At 34.0% G+C, this 23,320-nt stretch overlaps 1 protein-coding gene across 7 annotated transcripts in view; it reads right to left on the reverse strand.

The window, feature by feature from the left end:
• EZH2 (enhancer of zeste 2 polycomb repressive complex 2 subunit) overlaps window positions 1–21,750 on the reverse strand; it is an 89,937-nt gene extending 68,187 nt beyond the window's left edge. For 2 of the 7 annotated variants that reach the window (XM_026681929.2, XM_087947031.1), the window contains exons 1-4: window positions 21,601–21,750; window positions 8,375–8,499; window positions 6,176–6,304; window positions 806–922 (exon numbers count right to left, since the gene is read on the reverse strand). In XM_026681929.2, the coding sequence (XP_026537714.1) occupies window positions 806–922; window positions 6,176–6,304; window positions 8,375–8,491 (363 nt within the window). In that variant the 5' untranslated portion in view covers window positions 8,492–8,499; window positions 21,601–21,750. Of the gene's footprint in view, window positions 1–805; window positions 923–6,175; window positions 6,305–8,374; window positions 8,500–21,596 lie in introns of all 7 variants that reach the window. The other 5 variants (XM_026681931.2, XM_087947030.1, XM_026681930.2 and 2 more) reach the window with 5 other exon arrangements.
• Window positions 21,751–23,320: the final 1,570 nt, after the last annotated feature.

Below are 23,320 nucleotides of genomic sequence, written 5' to 3' on the forward strand. Positions count from 1 at the left end.
AATATTTTGCTTTTGAGAACAACGATAAAATGCTATAAATAAGGAAACAACAAATAAATCATTCCCAAATCAACATGATATTCTTCCCGAGAAATGATTATTAACAATATTTCTTAGTGTGGCAGCTGTCATGATCTCAAGAAGCACTCTCTCTCTCTTGGTCTCTCCCGGGTACTCCCTCACTCTCTCTCCCTTTCTCAAGAAGGCTGCTTCAAAACAAAATATCCATATTTTCTGGCTTTTTTTGCCAGTTTCCACCCATTTGAGACAATGGATTTGCTTAATGTCTCAATGATGGGTTTATAGCATAGTATTGCAGTGATAACTGCAACAATTATAACTTTGAAGTCAGCTCTGACTACCATTTCTTGAATACCATTGTAACACTGAACAGTCACAGAAGGAATGATTGTTAAGCAAAGACTACTTGGGAAAGGGAAGGGAAGGGAAAGGAAGGGTTCCCTGCAGATTTTACTCTACTAGTCACTGCCAACTATAGGGGGCAGCGCTCACTTCCATTTCAATGCTGAACCAGCACTGTCCGAAGATATTTCCGAGGTTATGTGGCCAGCATGATATGACAGAGTACTGCTTCCTTCCCACCATAATGGTGGGCAGAAAACTTGTAAAAGACATAGTTAAAACTAGTGACCATTGATATTCTTTATTGTCACTTAGGAAATGTGAATTTACAACATAATATAAATCTAACATTCATATTTAATATAATCCAGCAACTATATTCTACAAAATATATTGTTTTGATTATTTTAATTTCACAATTTTCAGGGTCATAATCACTTACCATAAAATTTTGCTGAAGAGGTGACCAAGAATACATTATGGGAACTGAGGCAACAGCATTCAGAGTTTTGAGAGGAATAACTTGTTTTGGAAAGTCTAAATCACTGCTGACAGAACACTAAGAGAAAAGATAACTAATAGTAAATTGTTTTCAAATTAGATATAGCAATAGCAAAAAACTGATTTTAGCAGAAAACCAGTGTTTTCAAATGATAATTTGAACAATTCTTTAAAAATATTAACAGATATAGCAGGTACACTCAAACAAAACTCTTATGTGTTTTCAAATATATGAAATATCCATATATCTCAATCATCTTCTAAAAAGGCAAGGATAACAGTCGTGTAATTTAGAGTTTAACTCATTAGTATATGCTACTTAAACCAATCTTTCTTCTGAGGAACAGATGCATAAGGGGTATGAATTTCACACATATTAAGTAAAGGAGCCTTATAGGTAGTCCTTGATTTATGACCATTTGCTTAGTGACTGTTCAAAGCTACAATGGCAGTGAAAAAAATGACTTACAACCCATCCTCAAACTTACAATTGTAACAGCATTCTCATAGTCACATGATCAAAATTCAGGTGCTTGGCAAACGGCATGTATTTATTACACTTGTGGCTTTCCTGGGTCACAGGATCATTATTTGTGACCTTTCCAACTAGCTCCCACAAGCAAAGTCAACAGGGAAAGCTGAATTCAGTTAATGACTGTGATTCACATACTTACTATGGCAATTTATTTAATCATTGCAATAATGGTCATAAAAGTAGGTGTGTCTCAACTATTGTTTCATTTACTGATAAAAATTCTGGTCTTAATTGTGGTTATAAATCAAAGACTACTTATATTTAATATGAAAATGATCAATTAACTGCCAACTAGGATGGGGAAATTAAGTTTTCATCAAGAAAGTTCTTCCAAGATTTTTTCCTCATTTCTCTATCATGTCAGCTTTCTCCTTCTTATTTGGTTTTGTTTTACCATCCACCAAGATTTATAAAAGGAATACTTAAGGCTTTGTTCCTTCTCATATGATGGAGGAGAGAAAGTCAATTGCTTTCTCACAATTACCAAGAGATAAAACTATCAAGTTGTACGGTAAAGAGATCATGAATTGAATCAATTCTATACGTAAAAACAAAAATGTTGAAGTTTTGTGTTAAATGTATTATTTTTCCTAGCTAACAGACAGACAAAGTAATATCTACAGATACTCCTCACAAACAAAGAGGATAGCTAGAAGGAAATTCTTCCTGAAGCTTAGTCACAATTTGAAATAAGCGAACAATGATAGTCTTAGATTAGATGGTATCAGTGAAGTCTCTGAAGAGCTCATGGAGCTCTCGCTGGTGTTCAACTTCAGAAGTTGCAACAATATAAGAGACATCTAAAGTGCCACTGCAGGAAGACAAAAATGAATTTAATTGAGAATAGGTATTATCTTGCAGAAATAAGATGGTGAAGCAAGCTTTCATTCCCTCTCTTATTGCATCTGCAGATAGCTATATTATGGATGACTATATACTTTCTTGATATGGAATGGAGTGGGAGCTCTTGCTGGGCCACTGTGATGACTTCTCTAGGCATCTGTCAGAGAAAGTGGAGATAGTTCTTAATGCAGTGAGTTATGCTGCTTGTGTTTTAGATCCATATTCTTCCATGTTGGTCAAGACTTCCCAATAGATGAGATGTAGTTAGTTCAAGTAGTAATTATTGCTTCTTTCTTGTACAGGGTAGTTCCACCTTCCTTGAAGGAGGCAGTGATTAGTCACCTCTTCCAGAAATCATCTTTGCATTCAACAATGTTGGAAAATTTTCATTAATTCTTTTTTTTTTAGAAAAGAGGAAAAATGGGTCCTCGGAGTCACCTCAAAGCATGAAATGTGCAGCAAAAAAATTAATAATAATAATTGGATGATCAAGTGCCTAGAAATAACAGGAGTCAATAGAAACATCAGAAGCTTTATGGAAAGATGAATGGAACAATGGGAAACACAGTTCCTGATCAATGGTGATAGAACAAGGGAAGTTAATATTAAGAATCTTCCAAAGAGTCTCACTATTGCTACTACTGTTTGTCACTGCACTAATTCAGAATAATTCAGTCAGTAATACTGAATAATTCAGGCCATCAAATATCAAAACCTCCTTTACATGGACAATTTGAAACTATATGGATAAACACCATCTGAAATAGAATTGCTGCTCAATGCTGTCTGTATATATAACCAAGATATTGAAATGAAGTTCAGACTGGACAAATATGCCATGCTTACCATCAAATAGGGAAAAAATAGTGAAAACAGAAGAAAGATGCCCTTTGGAAATAAAATCAAGAGTCCGGATGAAGATGATCACTATTAATACCTGAGCATCCTTCAAGCTGACATCAATCACACTGAAGTCAGAAAAAACGTTAGAAATGAATACATCAATAGAGTGAAGATTTTAAAGTCCAAACTCAGTAGAGGCAATACTATCAAGGCAATTGACACCTGGGGAATTCCAGTCATTAGATACATAGCTAGAATAGTGGACTTGCCTCAAGCTGACTAAAAGCCCTGGATAGGAGAAGTAGAGAAATAATGACAATGAATCATGCACTTCATCCATGCAGAGATGTTGACAGATTCTATTTACTAAGAAAAACGGGTGGGTGTGGAATTTTCCAAGTACATCAGACAGTTGAAGAAGAAGAAAAAAGACATTGGAAGAATATCTGAAGGATAGTGAAGAAGATGCACTGAAGCTAGTATACTAGGAAGGCCTACTGAGTATTGGAGAGACCAAACTGGCTTATAAAAAGAAGCAAGAAAGCACGAAGACAAAGCATTACATGACCAGAACATTAAAAATAGCAGGGAAAGCAGATAATAACAAGATCTGGCAATGGCTAAGAGCAGGAAAGTTGAAGAAAGAGATAAGAGGAACTAATTCTGGCTACACAAGACTTAAGAACAAATGCATACCAAGACAGAATTGAGAAAGATAGCAACAGATAGCAAGTGCTGCCTCTGCATAAAAGCTGAAGAAATAATGGATCACCTGGTTTGGTGTTACAAAAAATTATACAGAATTATACAATGGCGTGACAAGGTAGAAACAATGATGCATTGAAAGATCTGCAAGAAATATCATTTGCCTGCAAGCAAGAACTGGTGGAACCATAAACTAGAGAAAGTAATAGAAAATGAAGAAGTGTTCTGGGACTTTAGATTTCAAACTGACAGGCACCTACCACATAATATCCCAGATTTAACAATTGTCAATAAGATTGAAATAAGCCTCGATAGGATGTGGTAATAATACTTGGAGACAGCATTAAAGAAGAGAAGGAACTGGGGAAGATAGCAGAATACAAAGATCTGCAAATAGAAACAGAACGACTGTGGCAAAAGAAAGCAAAGGTAGTACCAATAGTAATAGATGCCTTGGGAAGAGCATCACTTGAACATTGACAAATTTACCATCAGCCAATTGAAAAGGTGGTTTTACTGAGAGCAGCTTTCATCCTGTGGTAATATCTGTAACACTATCAAAAAACTACATCTGCCTATCTCAGGTTCTTGAGAAAGATTCAATAGATGAACAAAAATGCCAAATCCAGTCTGAACAATCCTGACTAACTGTACAAAGAACTATAATAATAATAAATTAAGAATAAGTAAACGTTTTCAAAGGGTCCTGAAAGAAGATTATTTTGATCCTTTTCAGTTAAGGATTTAGGTCAGGTTATATACCATTGGTCATAATATCTTTTGGACCAGCTTAACCTATTTGGCACTGTTCTGGTGATTTCCTTCAGAACTGGTCAATGTCTGAGAGATGGAGAAAGATCTAGCCCTAGATTCCTCTTACACGAGATATCCCAAGGTACCTCTATAATGATAATTGGAAATAAACTTGGGAGACAGGAAGACATTTTACAACCAGCATCTCATTCCACAAAAAGTAGAGGAATGGAAATGCGAGAGGCATTTCAAAAGGGACTCTCCTTAGTTTTCCAGAGAATAAAAGAAAGGAAAGGGAGAAATATTTTCAGTCTTGCAAGAGTCTGTTAATATAAGCTTATAATTAACAAGTACTCTTGATACTTATTCTTGTCTGAACTACCCAACAGGACTAAGATCTCTCAACATACATCCCATTTTCCTACTCCATATGAAACTTCTGAAAGAATTCATTTGTTAACATAGAGTCAAGTAGCATCAGTATGCTGATCATATTCATATATGCATCTCCACTCCTAGCCAGACAAATGATGCCATCAAGATGTTTAGCCAATGCTAGGAGCTTATAAGGATCTAGACAGGAAGAACAGGTTTGTGACACAACCCTAGCAAAACTGAGCAGTTTTTAAGTTTTTAGAAGCTTGGTTGGGAAGGGTTTTTTTAAAATCTTTTATTCTCAGTGGGTTAACATGCGTATACACACACATACACACACACACACACCTACCTCCAAAAGAGCACAATCAGAAACTCTTTTGGACTCACAGCTGTTGATTGGAGAGCAATTAACAATCATAGCTATGCCTGGTTCACTGTCATTCATTTCTCACATCCCAACTGAATTACTGCAATATGGGGGGGGGACGGGACTACCCTTGAAAACACCCAGCTTTGTCTCATCTGAAATACATTGGCACATGAAGTTCTAAAACATCAAGGTCCATCCAGGGTTACACTATTGTTGCACAAGCTGCATTGGATTCCAGTCTGCTTCTGTGTGAAATTCACGTTTTGCCTGGCATAGACAAGATTGTCAGACCCTCTTATCTCCGAGGGTGTCTGTCTGTCCCACCAAATTGGATAAGACAAGTGACCACCAGGACCTTTCTGTTAAATATCATCCTGCAAGACCAAGAAGTTCATGGCTTGTTTGTCGAAGTGCCTGCCCTATGGAACAGCCTATCTCCAAAATCTAGAGGGTGGATGTTCTGATCTCTCTGGATTTTGGTAAAACTGTAAATATCTGGCTTTTCATGTAAGTGCTGGGTCAGGATATTATATTAGCCCAATATAGGTGTGAATTTGTAAGGTAAATTTATTATAAATGAGTTAGTTATTGTATTATGATCATTCTAATTCTGCTTTTTGCTTGATTTGTAGTGATTTTTGCTGATCATTATCACCTAAAAATAGGCAGCCATATACATTTTTAATTAAATAAAACTAATCCCCTTCTTCCACATAATTTTATATAAATTCGTTGCCCAACCCAAAGGAATGAAGTTTCTAAGGACAATTCATAAGCACAGAATGTCATATTACATAATAAAAAAGCAAACTAATTTTTCTCCAGTAAAACAGAGATGTGTTGACAACTTTGTAACTGGGTTTCTACAACACAGGTTAACCAACCTCCCTGGTCCCACGCAATGAGCTCACAGAAGTCATGATGTGTACAGGTTGTATCCGGCGTTGTTTCCATTCTTGATTTAAGATTTCTGTTCTTTCTTGTATCTTCTGACGATTATAATTAAACATGCTCTGAAATAAATGGCAGAAACAGAGACTGTACCCACACATATTTTTGTAATTATCTGGACTTCTAAATAATATCCATCTGTTAAAAATTAGTAATTTCACAAAAGCATATACACTATATGTATCATACATACTTCTATATAGTAATATAATTAAAATTTTAAAATATACCTTTTTTCAACTCTTACAACTATCCAATGGAAACAGATTGTGGTTTCCCTGTTGCTAACCAGAAAAAAAATCTTTCCTGGAATCTCAGTGATGAGGGGACAATGACATTTACTGCACTCTCTGTAGCCATTCTCTGCAAACATTTCTCCTGTTCCAAATAGAACTATCAATCTTATTAAGGATTGTGAAGAATGCGTAGTTATAACTTCTCCCACTATGATCCTGAGTGTGGATGACAATATATAAGTAGTTATTGACTTATGATAACAATTGAGCCTGAAATTTCTGTTGCTAAGCAAGGCAGTTGTTAAATGAGTTGTGCCTCATTTTACAATCTTTTTTGCCACAGAGGGAATTATTGGTCATTAAGTGAATCTGTGTTTCTCCCATTGATTGTGCTTGTCAGTAGATGGCTGGGAAAGTTACAAATAGTGATGACGTGACACAGGGACAATGCAACTATCATAATAAATACACCCCAGCTGCCAAGTACCTGAATTTTGATCTCATGACTATAAGGATGCTGCAATAGTCATAGATGGTCATAAATCACTTTTTCAGTGCTTTGTAACTTTGAACAGTCACTAGGTCTATTAATATGTAACATTTAAATATCTCAAAAATGGCTAATTAAAATCTAAAATTTAACTGTTTCAGGCCAAACAAGAGGTCAACCAAACTATAAAATATTCTATTATATACTATTATCTCCATTACCATACAGCAGAATGCCAACACTATAGGCATCAAAATCAAAGAACTGCAATGTGATTGAAGGATGTTGACATAAATATTTTGCACAATCCTTAAGAGAATCTTAAGAGTATAATGAATGGATATAAACTAATAGGAATCCATATTAATTAATTATAATGAACTGAAATAGAATGAAATCTTAAAGCTGGCACCTTTTACTATTATCTTTCTTAGTCTATGTTTCTAGTCTTAGATTTTGAGTTTTCTGTACAAACAACTGGAAAGAAGAAAAATAAGCTGTTCATAGAAAAGGTCTTAAAAGTTATTATGTACATACAGTGTTTTTAATTTTACACATAAAAATGAAGAACATTGAAATTTATTAATGAAAAATATTCCTATATGATGAAATTAAACCAACAACTTAAAAACATAAATCATTCTACTATATTACCAATTTATATTTTTTCAAGCAATTTTAATTATAATTTTCAGAATATATTTAAAACTATTAGTGTGTGATTATTATATTCTGCATATAAATCTTTCAAGATCACATGTGGATATTAATTTAATTTCTCACTAAATTGATTTCCTGAGCAGAATTAGAAGCAATCAATTTTACATGATTTGGAAAATCAATTCAGATTTAACTGACCTGCCTTCAAATTAATTGCCAAACTGAATTCTGCAGCTAAATTTGACAAGACTCTATATCTTAAATACACCTTGCTTATAAGCAATGGAACTTGAAATGGCATCCCAACTGTACTAATTTCATACACTCAAAAACTGTCTTAAGCTTTTTTTTCCAGCAAGAATCTTCTCACACATATCTAGTCAATTCCAAAACTAAAGAAAGTTTCAATAGGAGTTTGCAACATAAGATGGCTGATTCTGTGTAAAGCAAAAAAGTCATTCTGCTATTAAACTCCAAACTATATACTCAGAAAGATTAAAATTATGGATTTGGGATATATATATACATTATCTTTATGGAAACACTTTTTAGAATCTATCTGAAAGAGACAAAAATATCAAATGGAAAACAGCTAAATAGCCATACCAGGAACAGTCAGTAAGAGTCGTATTATTTAATGCTGATATTGTGGGTTTCCTTCAGAATCAGCATATTTTAGTTTAAATAGTAACAAAAACAACTAGAAATACTCTTTGGTTTCTATCTTGGAATTAGAAAGTAATTACCTTTACTTCATCTGCTCGTCTGAACCTCTTGAGCTGTCTAAGCCTCATATATTCTGATTTAACACGCTTCCTCCAACAAATTGGTCCTTTCTCAGATTTCTTTCCAGTCTGACCCATAGTTACCCCTGAAAAGAACAAAATGTGGATGTAGGATCAAACACAATCAGTTTTCTATATTTAAGTATATCTGCCATTGATTATGTAAAAATGTTTATATAAATAAAAGAAAGTGCTTATGGACATCACTTGTCAATTGGAAAATTATTTTCCTTATTGGAAATTCGAATCATATATTATTCATATCCCCCAGGAAAACAGTTACTCCATTCTAATGATGCTGGATTCAAGATGCTATGTTAATAAGAGATAGTTATGATAGTTGCTATTTGTAATTTCAAGTACTATCAATAAGTGAATCATTTACCTCTTGCTATTAGAAAAGGGTTGACCAAAACATAATTAAAAGTGTAATTTCTAGTCAAGAAAAATAATTCAAACATCCCATCAACTATAGTTATGTCATAGATTGAGGGTAGGAGTAAAAGTAACCATCACTAGCAGTCATGAACATTAATTCTCACTCTGAGATTATTATTATCTCATTAATAAGGCCTCCAATTAATTTTATCTGAATTTCATATTTAGACAAATCGCACTTCCCCACTGATATTGTCTGAAGTTCTCTGGAAAGAAGCAGATGTCCCTCCAGGATGCTGTAACTGTTGTAGATACATGCTGAATTTCGACCACATGCTTATGGGGATACTGTGACAGTCATAAATATGAGGGTTGGTTGTAAATCACCATTTTCAATACCATTGTAACTTCAGTCACTAAATGAATGGTCATGTGTGTGTGTGTGACAATTATCCAAGACTGAGATTTTTCCTACAGCTTTGAAAGCTAGGATCAATAATTTTGTAACCTCTGGATGGCAGTAGAGAGCAATTTCTTTACCAATTGGAGGCTGACAAGCTGTATTAAGAATAAAAAATATCCTTCATTTTAAAAAAATCATCATTCAGAATCAGAATCCAGCTGGAAAGAACCTTGGAGGTCTTCTAATCCAACATCCTGCTCAAGCAGGAGAGACTATATAATTTGAGACAAGTGCTGTCCAGTCTCTTCTTAAAAACCTCCAGTTGTGAACCACTCACAACTTTCGAAGACAAGTTAATTGTTTTGTTAGGAAGTTTCTCCTCAATTCCACATTCTTTTCTCCTTCACTATTTCCATGTATTGTTTCTTGTTTTGCCTTCTGGTGCTTTGGAAAATAAGTCGACCCACCTCCCTTCTTTGTGACAGCCCTTCTAATACTGGGATATTGCTATCATGTCACACTATTATGTTCTTTTTTCTAAACTAGCCAAACCCAAATGCTGCAACCATTCTTCATGTTTTAGTCTCCAGGCCTTTAATCATCCTAGTTGCACTTCTCTGCACATTTTCCAAAGCCTCAACATCTTTTTTGTAATGTGACTAAAACTGGATGCTATATTTTTAAAAGAGAAGTTGTCCAGGCTATTTAAAAGGTGTTATGGTAAATCCAATGTTCTGTCTTTCTATTGTGGCTGACAGGTAAATAAAATAAAATAAAAAAATGAATAAAATAAAATAAAAAGAATGTAAAAATAGAGCTGTCTCAAGCAGGTTAGGTAGTACTTATTGAGCATAATCTTTTTTTTTTTTAAATACAAGCTGTTTGTTGTTAGTTGCAGAGTTTACTTTTAAGATGAGTGCTCGAAGAAAAATTCTAAATGAATAAATAAGACAGTCTTCGTTTCAAGAGTCTTCTACTGAAGTAAACTTCTGACAAGGCCCAAAATGTAAATTATGATACCTCAAATCAGAAGTATAGTAGTACCTTTCCAAGCTTGATTTATTAAAGGCATATCTTTCATGACTGTATTCATTTAATCAGATACATGGAGGATGTAACTCTTGTGATGCCTCATACAAGTAGAGACTAAGGAGCAAGCTGTTGCTTGCTTACGTTGCTCAACAGCATTAATGGATAACATAGATGAAGTAGCTGCAGTTGTACTAGGAAGTAATACCAATAAATCAAACAATATATCATTTTCTAGAAGTGGACTATGCAAGGTTTGATAAAGCTGAAAATTATCAGAGGGCACTCTTGTAATGAAAAAGATTCGGGTGTAGTTTGAAATAAAAGGATAGTTTAACCAGCAATGGTCCTTGGCCCTCTTGAGATAGTTTGATGATGGCTCTTGAGAATCCAGCTTATACTACTTATACTACAATTAGACTGAAATAAAATAAAGAACACCCAAAGAAATCACAACGAAGTTCCAGAAGTATTTCAGTAAAACACCTTATTTGGATTGTGTCATTTCTCCAATATTGCTAATATTCCAAATTTAGATGTTGTTTGCCAGAAATACAAAAAATATATGCACAAATATCCTTATTTAAATTCTGCAAATGAAATTTTCAAACTGTAACTTCAGTCATATTATCATAAAGTAGGAAATATGTGAATAGTATCATTTATAATTTTTAAAAATAGTAACAATATGGAACTGAAAAGTGAATCCAATTGTAACCGTTTATCTTGTTTTTTTTAATGTGAAATCCAAATGCTTCCTTTTATACAGATGCTGATAAAAAAAAACAGCTAATCATTCAAGTCATCTGAATAGTTTACGCTTCCTTTTGCACAATGATAGTTTTTCTTTTGAAATGATACATTGAGATGCAAGGTTACAATTAAAAATAAAAACTTAACCTGGAGAGCATATATTGTAATGGTAATCACATTAACAACTGTCATGACTTATAATTCTGGACTCAATTGTTATCAAATGTTGATGACTATCTGTATTAATACAATAATATTCATCCTTCACAAAGAACTGAATGTTTCTTAGATACTTTTTTCAAACGTCATTCTGCACACTTAATAATATAAGCTTATAATTTTTTTAGTGTACAAGTTAGATATTTTGCATGTAAGAATCTATCAGCTTTCATAAGTAGAAATAGAGTATGCAGTTTTTGAGAAAATGAAATGCTTTAATGGGAACAATAATTAAAAATCTAGTGATTTTTCAGGAAAATATTTTGTATAGGAAACAAATGAAAAATTAGTATACTCCAATGTCAACTTCACCTACATACTTTATAGGAAATGATGGTAAATGAAGGCTCTATAGTTTTTAAGCTACATTGAAAAAACTATCCTCTTTTCAGTATTTTATCAAATGAACTATAATAATTAAAATTATGTATACCTTAAGGGTAAGCTTTCTGTTGTTAGTGGATGGTTTATCGCTACCATGTCCAACTGTGTCACAAAAAATAAGCATTATGAGGGGAAGAGGCCGAAGGATGTAATATCCAGCTGGGCAGGATGCTGTGCAAAGGGTATCTCAGGGAGTTGAGAAGGGCTTGGGAGGGCAGGCCATGTTTAAGTTAGGGGAGGTGTTGCAGCATGGGCCTGCACTAGGCCTCCCAGGGCCTTCTCCACTTTGAGACAACACATGCTTCACGTAATAACATATACAGTTGCTTAGCCAGGATTGTAATCATTAAGCAAAGCAATCACAGAGATGGGCTGGTTAACAAGTTATGACTATAATTTCAAGGTCAATTGTGATTGTAAATCAAGACAATCTCTGCTGTGTTTATATTCTAAAACAATAATCATGTTCCTCTGGTCTTTCCATTATTTGAAAGTGTAATCACATCTCCACTTGAGTTATACATTTTCAATTCTTTTTAAATATTTTAACAATTATACAAGGGTTAAATAAAAATATACCTCCATCTCCTTAACTTTAAGATATTTAGGATAAGAATATTTTAATAAAGAAAATAATTTTCAAGATGAGTTACATCTGCACATAATCACCCCCATTTATTAAGCAATTCTGTCAGCAATGAATCAAGCTTTTTAAAATTGCCACAAAAGAACTTAATACTCTTCAGCCAGGCCCTTTGTACTTCTTCATTAAAATTAAACAGCTGCCCATAAACTTTGAGAAAAGTGAAAGATGTATGCTGTCAAGACTGAACTGTACTACAAAAGGGTAAGACTGTGAAATCCAACTTCACAATAGTTTCTGTTCAAACAAAAGTAATGTCTCTTTAACTGTCTACTGAGTGTCTCTTATCATCAATCTTTCTCTTATTACATGATGTTGCTATCATAGGGCAACCACTTTATTCTTGAACATACTAATTAACTCTTCCTGGTTCACTACCTTAATTCTTTTTTGGCTCAACAATATACAGTACTCACTTCAAAACCAGCATCACCATATACCACCTGCTTTGGTGATAAAAAATTTACATTTGAAGGTGAATTTTAATTGCAAAGTCTTTTTTGACAGTAAAAAATCAATTAATGTGCATTATTTAAAGTATGCTTATAAGTATTCACTCTGGGCTTTCACAAACTATATCAACACAAACTTCTCATTGCAACTTTTTGATTTCTAATGTAACTTATTTTATGTTTCTTATCTGAAAGAGTCACTAGAAATAATTCATTTAGATTGGAAGATCTGACTATTAATAAGATAAAATCTTCGGTGATTTTTATTCCACAATGGCTAAGTCCAACTGTCTGCTTTTAATATCTTTCAATAAGTAGCATAATATTAAGAGAATTTACAGAAACATGTACCATGTAGAGATTTGACTGAATATGAAAATCTTATAAAACATAATTTGGAGCACCTTTTGGGTCTTAAAAATTGTTGAAAGTATGACTCAGAGCCTGTTCGTCAAATTAAACAAATTATTTAAATGGATAAAGGATTTAAATGGAGTAATAAATATTCAACAATTGGAATTTTAATGAAATAATTTATACCAAATTTTATACTTTAAAAAATTAGCATGTTTCATCATTGATATGCTGTCCCAGTCCAGGCTGAAAAAAGAAATACTTCAGTCTCAAAAAATTATTGGAACTGCAATGAACTGGTTGAACCATTCTTTTATATTTGCTGAGAATGTTTAAAGCTCAAAAATTTTGGAAAATAATTCATATACTAAAATGAATAAAATCTTAAAAGTTAAATTCATACTCAACCTAATATTTTTACTAAACTTTACAATATCATTCATTCCAAAAAGTATATCAAATTAGCACTGTATATACCATATATACCATATATACCATATATACCATATACCATATATATATATATATATATATATATATATATATATATATATATATATACACACACACATACATACATATATATATACACCATATATATACACATACATATACATACATATATATATATACACACACACACATACACCATATATATATATATATATATATATATATATATATATATATATATATATATATATATATATATATATATATATATATATATATGTATGTATGTATGTATGTATGTATGTGTATGTATGTATGTATGTATGTATGTATGTATGTCATTCAGCTTTGTTCGGGTATTTTCCCACGTCATTGTAGTTGTGCTTTTAAAGTTGTAGCAACGTTTCGGCATAATCTCATCTGCCATCATCAGGCTTCTGTATTCTGCTGAAACGTTGCTACAACTTTAAAAGCACAACTACAATGACATGGGAAAATACCCGAACAAAGCTGAATGCCATACATGTAAGTACCCGCGAAAACTTAAGAAAATATATACATACATACATACATACATACATACATACATATATATATACACACACACACACACACACACATACATATATACACACACACACATACACACACACACAAACTATTGCAAAAATATTATATGCCTTTTATTGAAATAGATATTTGTTCCCTTTTATGGAAGAATGGTTAATTAAATTTCAGGTATGGCAATCGCATCATGCTGTGCTTATTGACTCAGAAAATTCACTTAATGATAGAAATCAAAATTGCTGCAACTCCCATTATAAGTTGCCATAGTCACATGACACATTTTATGACCATGTCACTTAAGGACAGAGTTCCCAACACAATCAAGCAAATATTGCCTATATATTAAAAGTTGGGTTTTGTTTTAGATAATTTAATTGTCATACCATCTAATCTACTAATCTACTCAGGAAATGAGCTGAGATAAAGTTAGTTTGGAAAAACTTATTATTGATAAATCCATGCCAACTTCATATCATTACAACTTTGTCCTACAAAGATGTTACCTTTTTAGATATAGTAAAAATTTAGAGCCAGAAACAACTAGCATGTATGTGCGAAGGGAATCTTTATCTTTATCTAACATCTTTTAGTTCATTAGAATTGCTGTATTTTCAAAGAATAAGATTCATGTTTGACTACATTCCACAGTAGTTTTCCCCCTTAAGGAACTTAAGCATTACATGGATTATTTCCAGATATTATTTTCTCCTGATAATCCTGCAATTTCCATTTCCTTGACTATACTTTCAGTATCAGTGATTATCAGGTGAAGGATGACCCATTTTCTTATTCCCTGGTTCTCTGGAGAAAGTCACCATCAAAACAATTTAGGAATAACCTGCAAGAGTCATACTTTTCAGAACTGAATTTCCAACGTGTATTACTGCATACTTCATACCTCCAGTCATCAGTAGTATTAATGTTATTACTCTTTCTTTCTGGATAATTATCTACATCCAAAATATTAACCATTCTGAAATGTGACTCAAGGTAAGATCCCATTATTATATTTCCATTTTCTTCTATAGCACATAAGCACTAACCTGAAGATTTTCCTTCAGGATATATATCTCTAATCCCATGGGATACAATTTAAAGCAATTCTCATCATGCTTACCATAGTTAAGGCAGTTTACTTTTAATAGATAAAAAAGGTCTCATACTTGCAGTCTATGATTCATATAATGAAGGCTGCTGTCCCAAAAAGTAAGTATCATCATCACCACCACCATATCCAGAGTCATTTACTTGTAATATAATTCTCTCTTCCAGTGTTCTTCCACAAACTGGGAAGCTGGATGATAAATTATACATAACTTTTCTTCCTAGATCTTCTTTGCAGTATCTTTTGTCCAGGTAGTTATCAGTGGATTTGATAGAGTTGAAAATAGTTTTATTGCACATCGGGCCCCTATCTTTGTTTCACAATGGATACAATCGTTCTCTATTTATTTTGATTCCTCATAATAGTCACTCTCTATCCTCTTTCAGAAGCTGTATCCCCAATAGCCTTTAATGATATACTGTCGTTGCCTATACTGCACTGTTTATCTTATAAACTCAAATCTTATCTCATCTGCAAAGATCTTCCAAGGGTTTCTAAATTTTAATAAAATCACCTTTATCACTTGCTTCTTATACATTGGACTTGCCTCTGATTCTCTTACTTATGTAGAGGTGTTTCTCTTGTTAATTATAGCAATTGCTTCTTTATCTAATAAACTACTGGTCTTTAGTATAGTTATTTGCTGCTCTCATCTTTTGACTTTTCTTCAGATATCCCTACAAACTTTTAAATATTTAAAAATATGGGTTTGCGAAAACCCAAAATATGCCATATACAGTACAGCTACAACTTTTGTCTTCACTACTGTTTAAGGCATCTTCTCAAGTTAATCAAGTGTAAGCTGTTGAGCACTGCTGATAAGACCTCCATTAAAGCTCCAAGAGAAGGCCATTTTTTCTTACTACATTCAAATCTGACAATGTAACTCAGGTGATCTATAACTTTTTAGACATCTTACTGAAGCATCAATTCATTGATCAAACATTGCTAGAAAATGATTGCTAGGAATAGAGAAATTACATGACCATATAATATACAGAAAACACTTTATGTTATGAAAGGATTAACATGCTTTCTGTGAGTTTCCAATCGTATTTGTAAAGCAAACACACAATTTTCTTGTAATTTTTTTAGAATTCTTTTTTTTTCAATACAAATTATTTGCATGATAATGAAATCACCATCCCTATATTCAGTTACATACATATAACGAATTCTTAATTTTGTTCTTTTAGGGCAATTAGCGTTAGCTCAGAAATAGATGTAATAGGCAAAAACCAGAAAACCAAAAAGGGAATATGCCTAAATTTAAATTACCCCAACACTATTCACTACACTCCTCCATAACTTCTAACTTCCAAATCATTTTTGCTTCCAGTTTTTCCATACAATTTGTATATTGTCTTTTCTGCTTTACTGCTTAAATTTATACTTTCATACACAGCCACAAAACTCCAAGTAACATTAATGCACACTTTCTGATATGTATCTTAATTGCTTTTTATTATTAAATCTAAATGCACTTCCACAATCATCAATCCAACTTCAAAATATCAGGACACTTTCATTTAGATTTATGACATTCTTCCTTTTTCTCTTGGTTTTATACACATTAATTTATTCTATTTTGCCTTTATTCTCTTGTATTCCATGCAATCTTCTACATAATAAGCAACTAGGTTGCCAATCTTAATCATATCCTTTTCATATACAATGTTTGTTGGGTATGATTTCAGTGAGCCTTACCTTAGTTTGGTCAGTTTACCATAAGCACCACTCATTTTTACCCCAATATGCTCATTCTAGTTAAGCAAGCTTGATTCTCTAATGAAGGAACTTTCTGGAAAGTCAACATATTCTTATTTATACCCCATTACCTAAAAAAGTACAGGCAGGTTAGGAATTTTCAGTTTTTTCATGCCATAGAACTTGCTGATTAAAAGGAAAGTCTCAGAACCTCTGATCAACTGCCACTGCTTAGTGATAGAAAGTTGGCAATAAAAATGATTTGATATAATTTATGCTAATTTATGTATTAAAATTTTGAAAACTGCATAAAAATGCATGCATCAAGTTATTCCACCCAAACATATAAATGCCACTATTTTGATGTACAAAAATGAAAACTTAATCAGGCAATTAATGTTCTGGCCAAATAAATTCAGTGTTGATTATTTTCCTTCAGAAAAATTATTACAGACTGTGGTTGTATTCCAGATATTTTTTTTAAGTTGATTTCTCCAAACTTTATCAAAAACCCTTTTTTTACATTATAATAATGTTATCTGCTTTGGTCAGTTTACTTCTTCTTTATTGCTCCCTCCCTTTGCAAATATTTCTGGTATTCACTTCAGCGAACTTAGCCATATCCCTGCAACTGCTGGATATTGAATTTAGGCAAATAAAAAATTATTTTTAAAATCCATATTGCTCTATTTTGACAATGACAGCATTTGTCACTCAAAAAGGCTGAAAATTAATATTTTCCATTGCTCTGATAAATGAAAGCAAACATTTAAAAAGAATTATAGTAGATTTGAAAACCAAAGCTACTTAACTCATTTTATTTCAATCTATTGTGGTGCTCCTGGACTTTAATGAACTACAGCTTCAGCAACTTTAAGCAGAATGCCCAGCACAAAAGGGTACTCAGCAATCCTTAGAGGTTGCTGGTTCTCTACTTGGGTTTTGGTATTTCATTTTTTGACAAAATATATTTTATGCTTATCAAGTGTGTTTGTAATGTAGTGAGATAAAACTGTAAAAGTAAAAAAAGCAAAGAATAAGTTTGAAAATTCCTGATGCATGAGACCCAGCCTTATATGCATTAGTAATGTTCAAAATTCTTAAGGACATATCTTATTTAATTTTGATTATACTGTATCAGTAAATACTGACAATTCATATAGTTCTGTACAAAAACAGTAACAGTGGACCAATTAGTATATTAAAACACATATTATTTATTTGATTATAGTCATCCCACTCCAAACAGTACTTAACTGATGCTAATGTGAAGGGATACTACAATAAAGAGCTGATATTTTATTATAAAGTTCTATTTACATTTTCAAATAAGTTGTATATGAAATACACATAGGCCAGAAAATCTGTCATTAATTTCCTCACTGTAACAAATACAAGGCAATAAACAATTGTCTGAAAAAGAAAGCACACCCACTTTTGAGTTCTATGGTTTTATGTATTAGGACATAATAAAAAATCATCTGTTCCTTAGCTGTTCTTAAAAGTAGGTAAATGCAACCTAAGTTGAACAACAATGCATGACATTTTGCACCGTCATCATTTATTTTACAAAAAGAAAGCCAAAATGAAAAAGCCAGTTGTGTAAAACTAAGTACACTTTATGATTCAATAGCTTGTATAAACACCTTAGCAGCAATAACTTGAAGTAATCATTTTCTGCATTACTTTCTTAGCCTTTCACATTGTTGTGGAAGAATTTTGACCTGCTCTTCTTTAAAATATTACTTCAGTTCATTAAGATTTGTGGTTATTTTAGGCACAGCTCTCTTGAGCATTTCAATCAGGTTGAGGTCTGGACTTTGACTGGGCCATTGTAACACTTGATTCTTTTCTTTTCAATCATTCTGTTATAGATTTGCACGTGTGCTTGGGATCATTGTTCTATTGCAAGACCCAGTGTCAGTCAAGCTGACAGGTCACATTTGACTTTAGAATATTTTAATATACAGAGGAGTTCATGGTCCATTCAATGACAAGGTGTCCAGGTGTTCTGGCTGCAAAACAAGCCCAAATCATCACTCCTCCACCACTATGCTTGACACTTGGTATGTTTGTGTTGATAAGCTATGTTTGGTTTTTGTTAAAATATCGCACTGTTCATTATGGCCAAATAACTTCACCACTTCTCTGTCCAAATGACAGAATTCCAGAAGTCTTATGATTTGTTCACATCAACTTTGCAAATCTAAGCCATATTGCCATGTTCTTTTAGACAGAAAAGGCTTTCTCCTGGCAACCCTGCCAAATAAAGCATATTTGTTCAGTCTTTAATTGTACTGTCATGAAACATAACATTTAACAAACTGATGCTTGTAGTCTGAGATGTAACTCTCAAATTTTTTTGCAATTCCTCCGAGTCTTGCAGTCTGATCTTATGGTGAATTTTGGACATCCACTCCTGAGGAAGATTGACAACTGTCTTGAATGTTTTCCACTTATGAATAATCTTCATCATTGTAGAATGCTGGACTATAAATTGTTTGGAAATGTCCTTAAAACCCTTTTCAGATTGATAGGATGCAACAATTGCTGATCTCAGATAATTGCTCATGTCTGTACTCTTTGGCATTGTTAACTCCAAAGCCAAAAACCAGCAAACTTCTAAAACTTTGACTTTTATAGAGATAGTTATACTTGAGGATCAATTGATAAAGGGCACTTGATTAGCAACACCTGGCTATTACATAGCCTCTTCATACTTATGAAAGTAGGAAGGGTGTACTTAAGTTTTTTTTGCAGATGGCTTTCCATTTTGGCTTTCTTTTTGTAAAAAAAATGATCACAAGGTGTAATGTCATGTGTTGCTATTCATCTGAGGCTGTATTTACCTACCTTTAAGACCTGCTAAGGACCAGATGATTTTTACTATGTTCTACATAAAACCACAGAACTCAAAGAGGGTGTATTTTCTTTTTAACATCACTGTAGACAAGACTTTTTTCAATATAATTATTGCAGAAGGCATTTATCTACACAATATTGCTTTTAGTTGGGTAAATATAACTTTTAAAGTTCTTGTTCATTTTATTCTTAATCATTTAATGATTTCAAATTTCAATCCTGTTACAGCCACAAAAATACAAAAAATAATTTTCTTTCTTAAAGTAAACCTTTGTAGGTTATATGCTATAGTGAGCTATACAGCAGTATCAATTTCATATAGTGAGCAGAGCTGCTAGTGATCATATAAATCAACTGGAAGTTTTTAGATCATTTTAAAAAAAAATCTGCTAATTAAATGAACAGTTCAATTCAAAATAAACAATTTTATAAATATGCAAATATTTACAAAACTTTAAGAGGCACTTCTTAAGTGAGGTTTTGTTATAGTACAGTATAGAATGTTACTTCCAAAACAGTACATATTGAGACATGTCCAGGGATTATCTGAAATAAAAAATACTTCCATTGATATTTTTAGCAAAAATCCATTATGGGTTTAAATTGTTTAGAATAGTCACTGTTTGCCATATTGTAATCTGCTTACAAAATCTGAGTGTTTTAATAATAGCAGTTTGAATACTTATATTTAAATCAGAAATGAACTGAAGAAAGGTCAGCATTTTATTGTTTTTTAATCAATATTGCTCCAGGATAGGCTTACTCATCCCTATTCAGAAGTCAATCTCTTCCACTCAAACACATTTATTTCCAAATAGGTATATACAGAATCACAGCTGGTATTTTTTACATTTTGGAAATTACAATACTGAAACTTCTTCACTGGGAACTCATCTTCCATTCCATATCCAGCTTAGATAGAATAACATAAGATTCAGCATACTTAAATCTCTTCTTTCTCTACTCCCTTTGGAAATAATTTTCCTTTGTTATCATTAAGTGAAAATTATGTTTCAATTAAAGTATTTAAATTCCCAGTAATTTACAAAGAGACCTTCCTTTCAAACAATTACTGCAGCCCAAAATAGAATGCTGTGAAAAAGAGTTCTGTTGGATTTGAGTAGAGAAGGACAGGAATACATTCTTATCTCTAAAAAAATAATCAGCTCTGTTCCTTCCTTCTGCAGATGAGCTTCTGACTCTTCATCCATCTACCTGTTCAGTCACATTATTTTGCCTACAGATCTGGAAATATTTAGGTGGCTCAGAAAGCACCAGTGTGAACAAAGGATAATTTTCATTCAGCACTTGTTCTCATCACATCCCAAGAGTTTGCACCTCTTGAAAGCTAAATTCTCTTAAAATAACTTGTCATATGATGCCCATTGTCTAAATAACCACATACTATTCAAGACACCCAGCATTTAGAAATGTTTAGTTGTGTGCAAGGTGCTGAACGAAGTAAAATTAAAATTTCTCAGTTCCCAAACAATCTCTGCTTCCTCGAAAACGCCTTTCCTTTTTCATAGATTCACTTCCATCCCGTAATCTAATCTCCCATACGCCCTCAGTCGCCACCCCCCATTTAGCCTCATTTCTCCGCACTTTGCTGTAAGCCTCGCTTACCCTACTAGTACCCCTTCTAATTCAAGCCCTACTGTATTTAACTAGAGGAGGGGCTTTCAGAGACACCTCTCCCAGGCTGCCCTTCGTAGCAAGCCCCGCCCCTCTCGCCTATAGACAACCCCCACCTTAACTTGCCTGAGTCCCATCCCCCGCCCCTAAGCACGACAAAGAGCCCCTGAGCGGGTGTGTCTTTCCCGTCCTCTGCCCGTCGCCCATTTACTCGCTAGCCCACTCCCTGGTAGTAGCACCTACTGCCGCCGGTGGCTTCCCGCCCACCGCGCTGCCTTTCACTTTCTGTCCGAGCGTCGGGTTCACTTCACTGATCTTCCCCGTCTTCTTGTCCCCAGCTTCGGACAACAGAGCGCCAAACCCCGCGGCGGCCCAATGGCCACCGCTCTCATTGGAGAAAACCTGCCGTCGTCTGGATTGGATGTCTCTCCCCCTCCCCGCCCAGCGGGGCCAGGCAGCTACCAATCGGCGGCAGAAGGAGGCCGTGTCAGCGGCAATGGAGGGGTGGGGGATTCGCTTCTCTCCCCCCTCCTCCTCCCCACGTGCGGGGCGGGAAAGGAGAGGGAAGTTCTTTGTTCTCGCACTGGTTGACTAAGAAGAGATGGGGAGCTTTCTCCTTTTCTTTTCAAAAACTTAATACCCCCCCCTCTCCTCTTTACCACCAAGCTCTGTTACCGTATACTCTGCGGAAAGAGGTGACTGAAGCGTGAAAAGTCTTCCTTATTGGGGTGCGATCGGAAAAAGAAAATTCAATCCCCGTCTAAACAGAAGGAATAAGTGTCCTAGCGGAGTATTTGCCCAAATCAGCTCTTTAAGTCAGGCTACCGTTAACGGTCTCAATAACTGGTACGCTTTTTTTTTTTTTTACACGCGCGCAAGTGTCAGTGAGCGCGCTTCGTGATCGGGCTCAGTGCCCAGCTCCCGCCGTCTCCTTCTTGCAGTCACCGCCCACTCGGAGAGTTGCTGTTTGCTCCAATAACGAAACGGATGTAGGCAAAGCGTTGTCGAGCGAATTGCCCAACATATTTCACTAATTTCGAACAGAATTATATTGCATCCGTGGATATTTAATACATATATTAAATCAAGAAATATTAGTAGGGGGTGGTGCTTTTGTTTTCAAATTCAACTGCAAATCATGTTATATAGACCAAAAAACGGAAATTATCTTGAACTTAGAATTTCCTGTGCCATAGAAACTTAGGCTACAACTGCTATAATGTATAGCATGTATAGCGTGAGCCACATTTTTTCATAAAAATAGATAACGATTGCCTTGTGCACTCATTAAACTCTCAGCCTCCCATGCCTTGGAGAGAATTGTACTTTGGAGTAAGTAATTTGGGCTGATTGGCACTAACATATTTTATCAAGTACAGGTAACACTCGACTTACGACCACAATTGAATCCAATTTTTTTGTTAATAGATGAAACATTTGATAAGTGAATTTTGCCCCATTTTACAACTTTTTGTGCCACAGTTAAGTGAATCACTACTGTTAAGTTACTAACACAATTATTAAATGAATCTGACTCATCCATTGACTTTGCTTTTCAGAAGGTTGCAAAAGGTGATCACATGACCCCCAGGATACTGCAACCATCATGAGTCAGATGCATCAAAATTTTGATCACGTGACTGGGATGTTGCAGCAGTCTTTAAGTGTGAAAAATGGTCATGTCACTTTTTTCAGTGCTATTATAATTTTGAACAGTCACTAAATGAACTGTTGTAAGTCAAGGACTGCCTGTATTTTTATTCAGAACAGTCACTAAATGAACTGTTGTAAGTCAAGGACTGCCTGTATTTTTATTCAGAAGACTACTAGCTTTTTTTTACAGGACATAAATTTTCAGTGAACCATGATATATCAAATTAACCATTAAAGTCAAATTTCTAGGTTCTATCATATCACAAGACCAAAAATGGACACAACATCAAAAATGTCATCAAAAAAGCAT

The sequence above is a fragment of the Notechis scutatus genome, chromosome Z (genome assembly GCF_049901735.1).
Source record: "Notechis scutatus isolate UNSWTSFEM ecotype Mainland chromosome Z, rNotScu1.2, whole genome shotgun sequence".
In the NCBI taxonomy this organism is placed as follows: Eukaryota; Metazoa; Chordata; class Lepidosauria; order Squamata; family Elapidae; genus Notechis; species Notechis scutatus.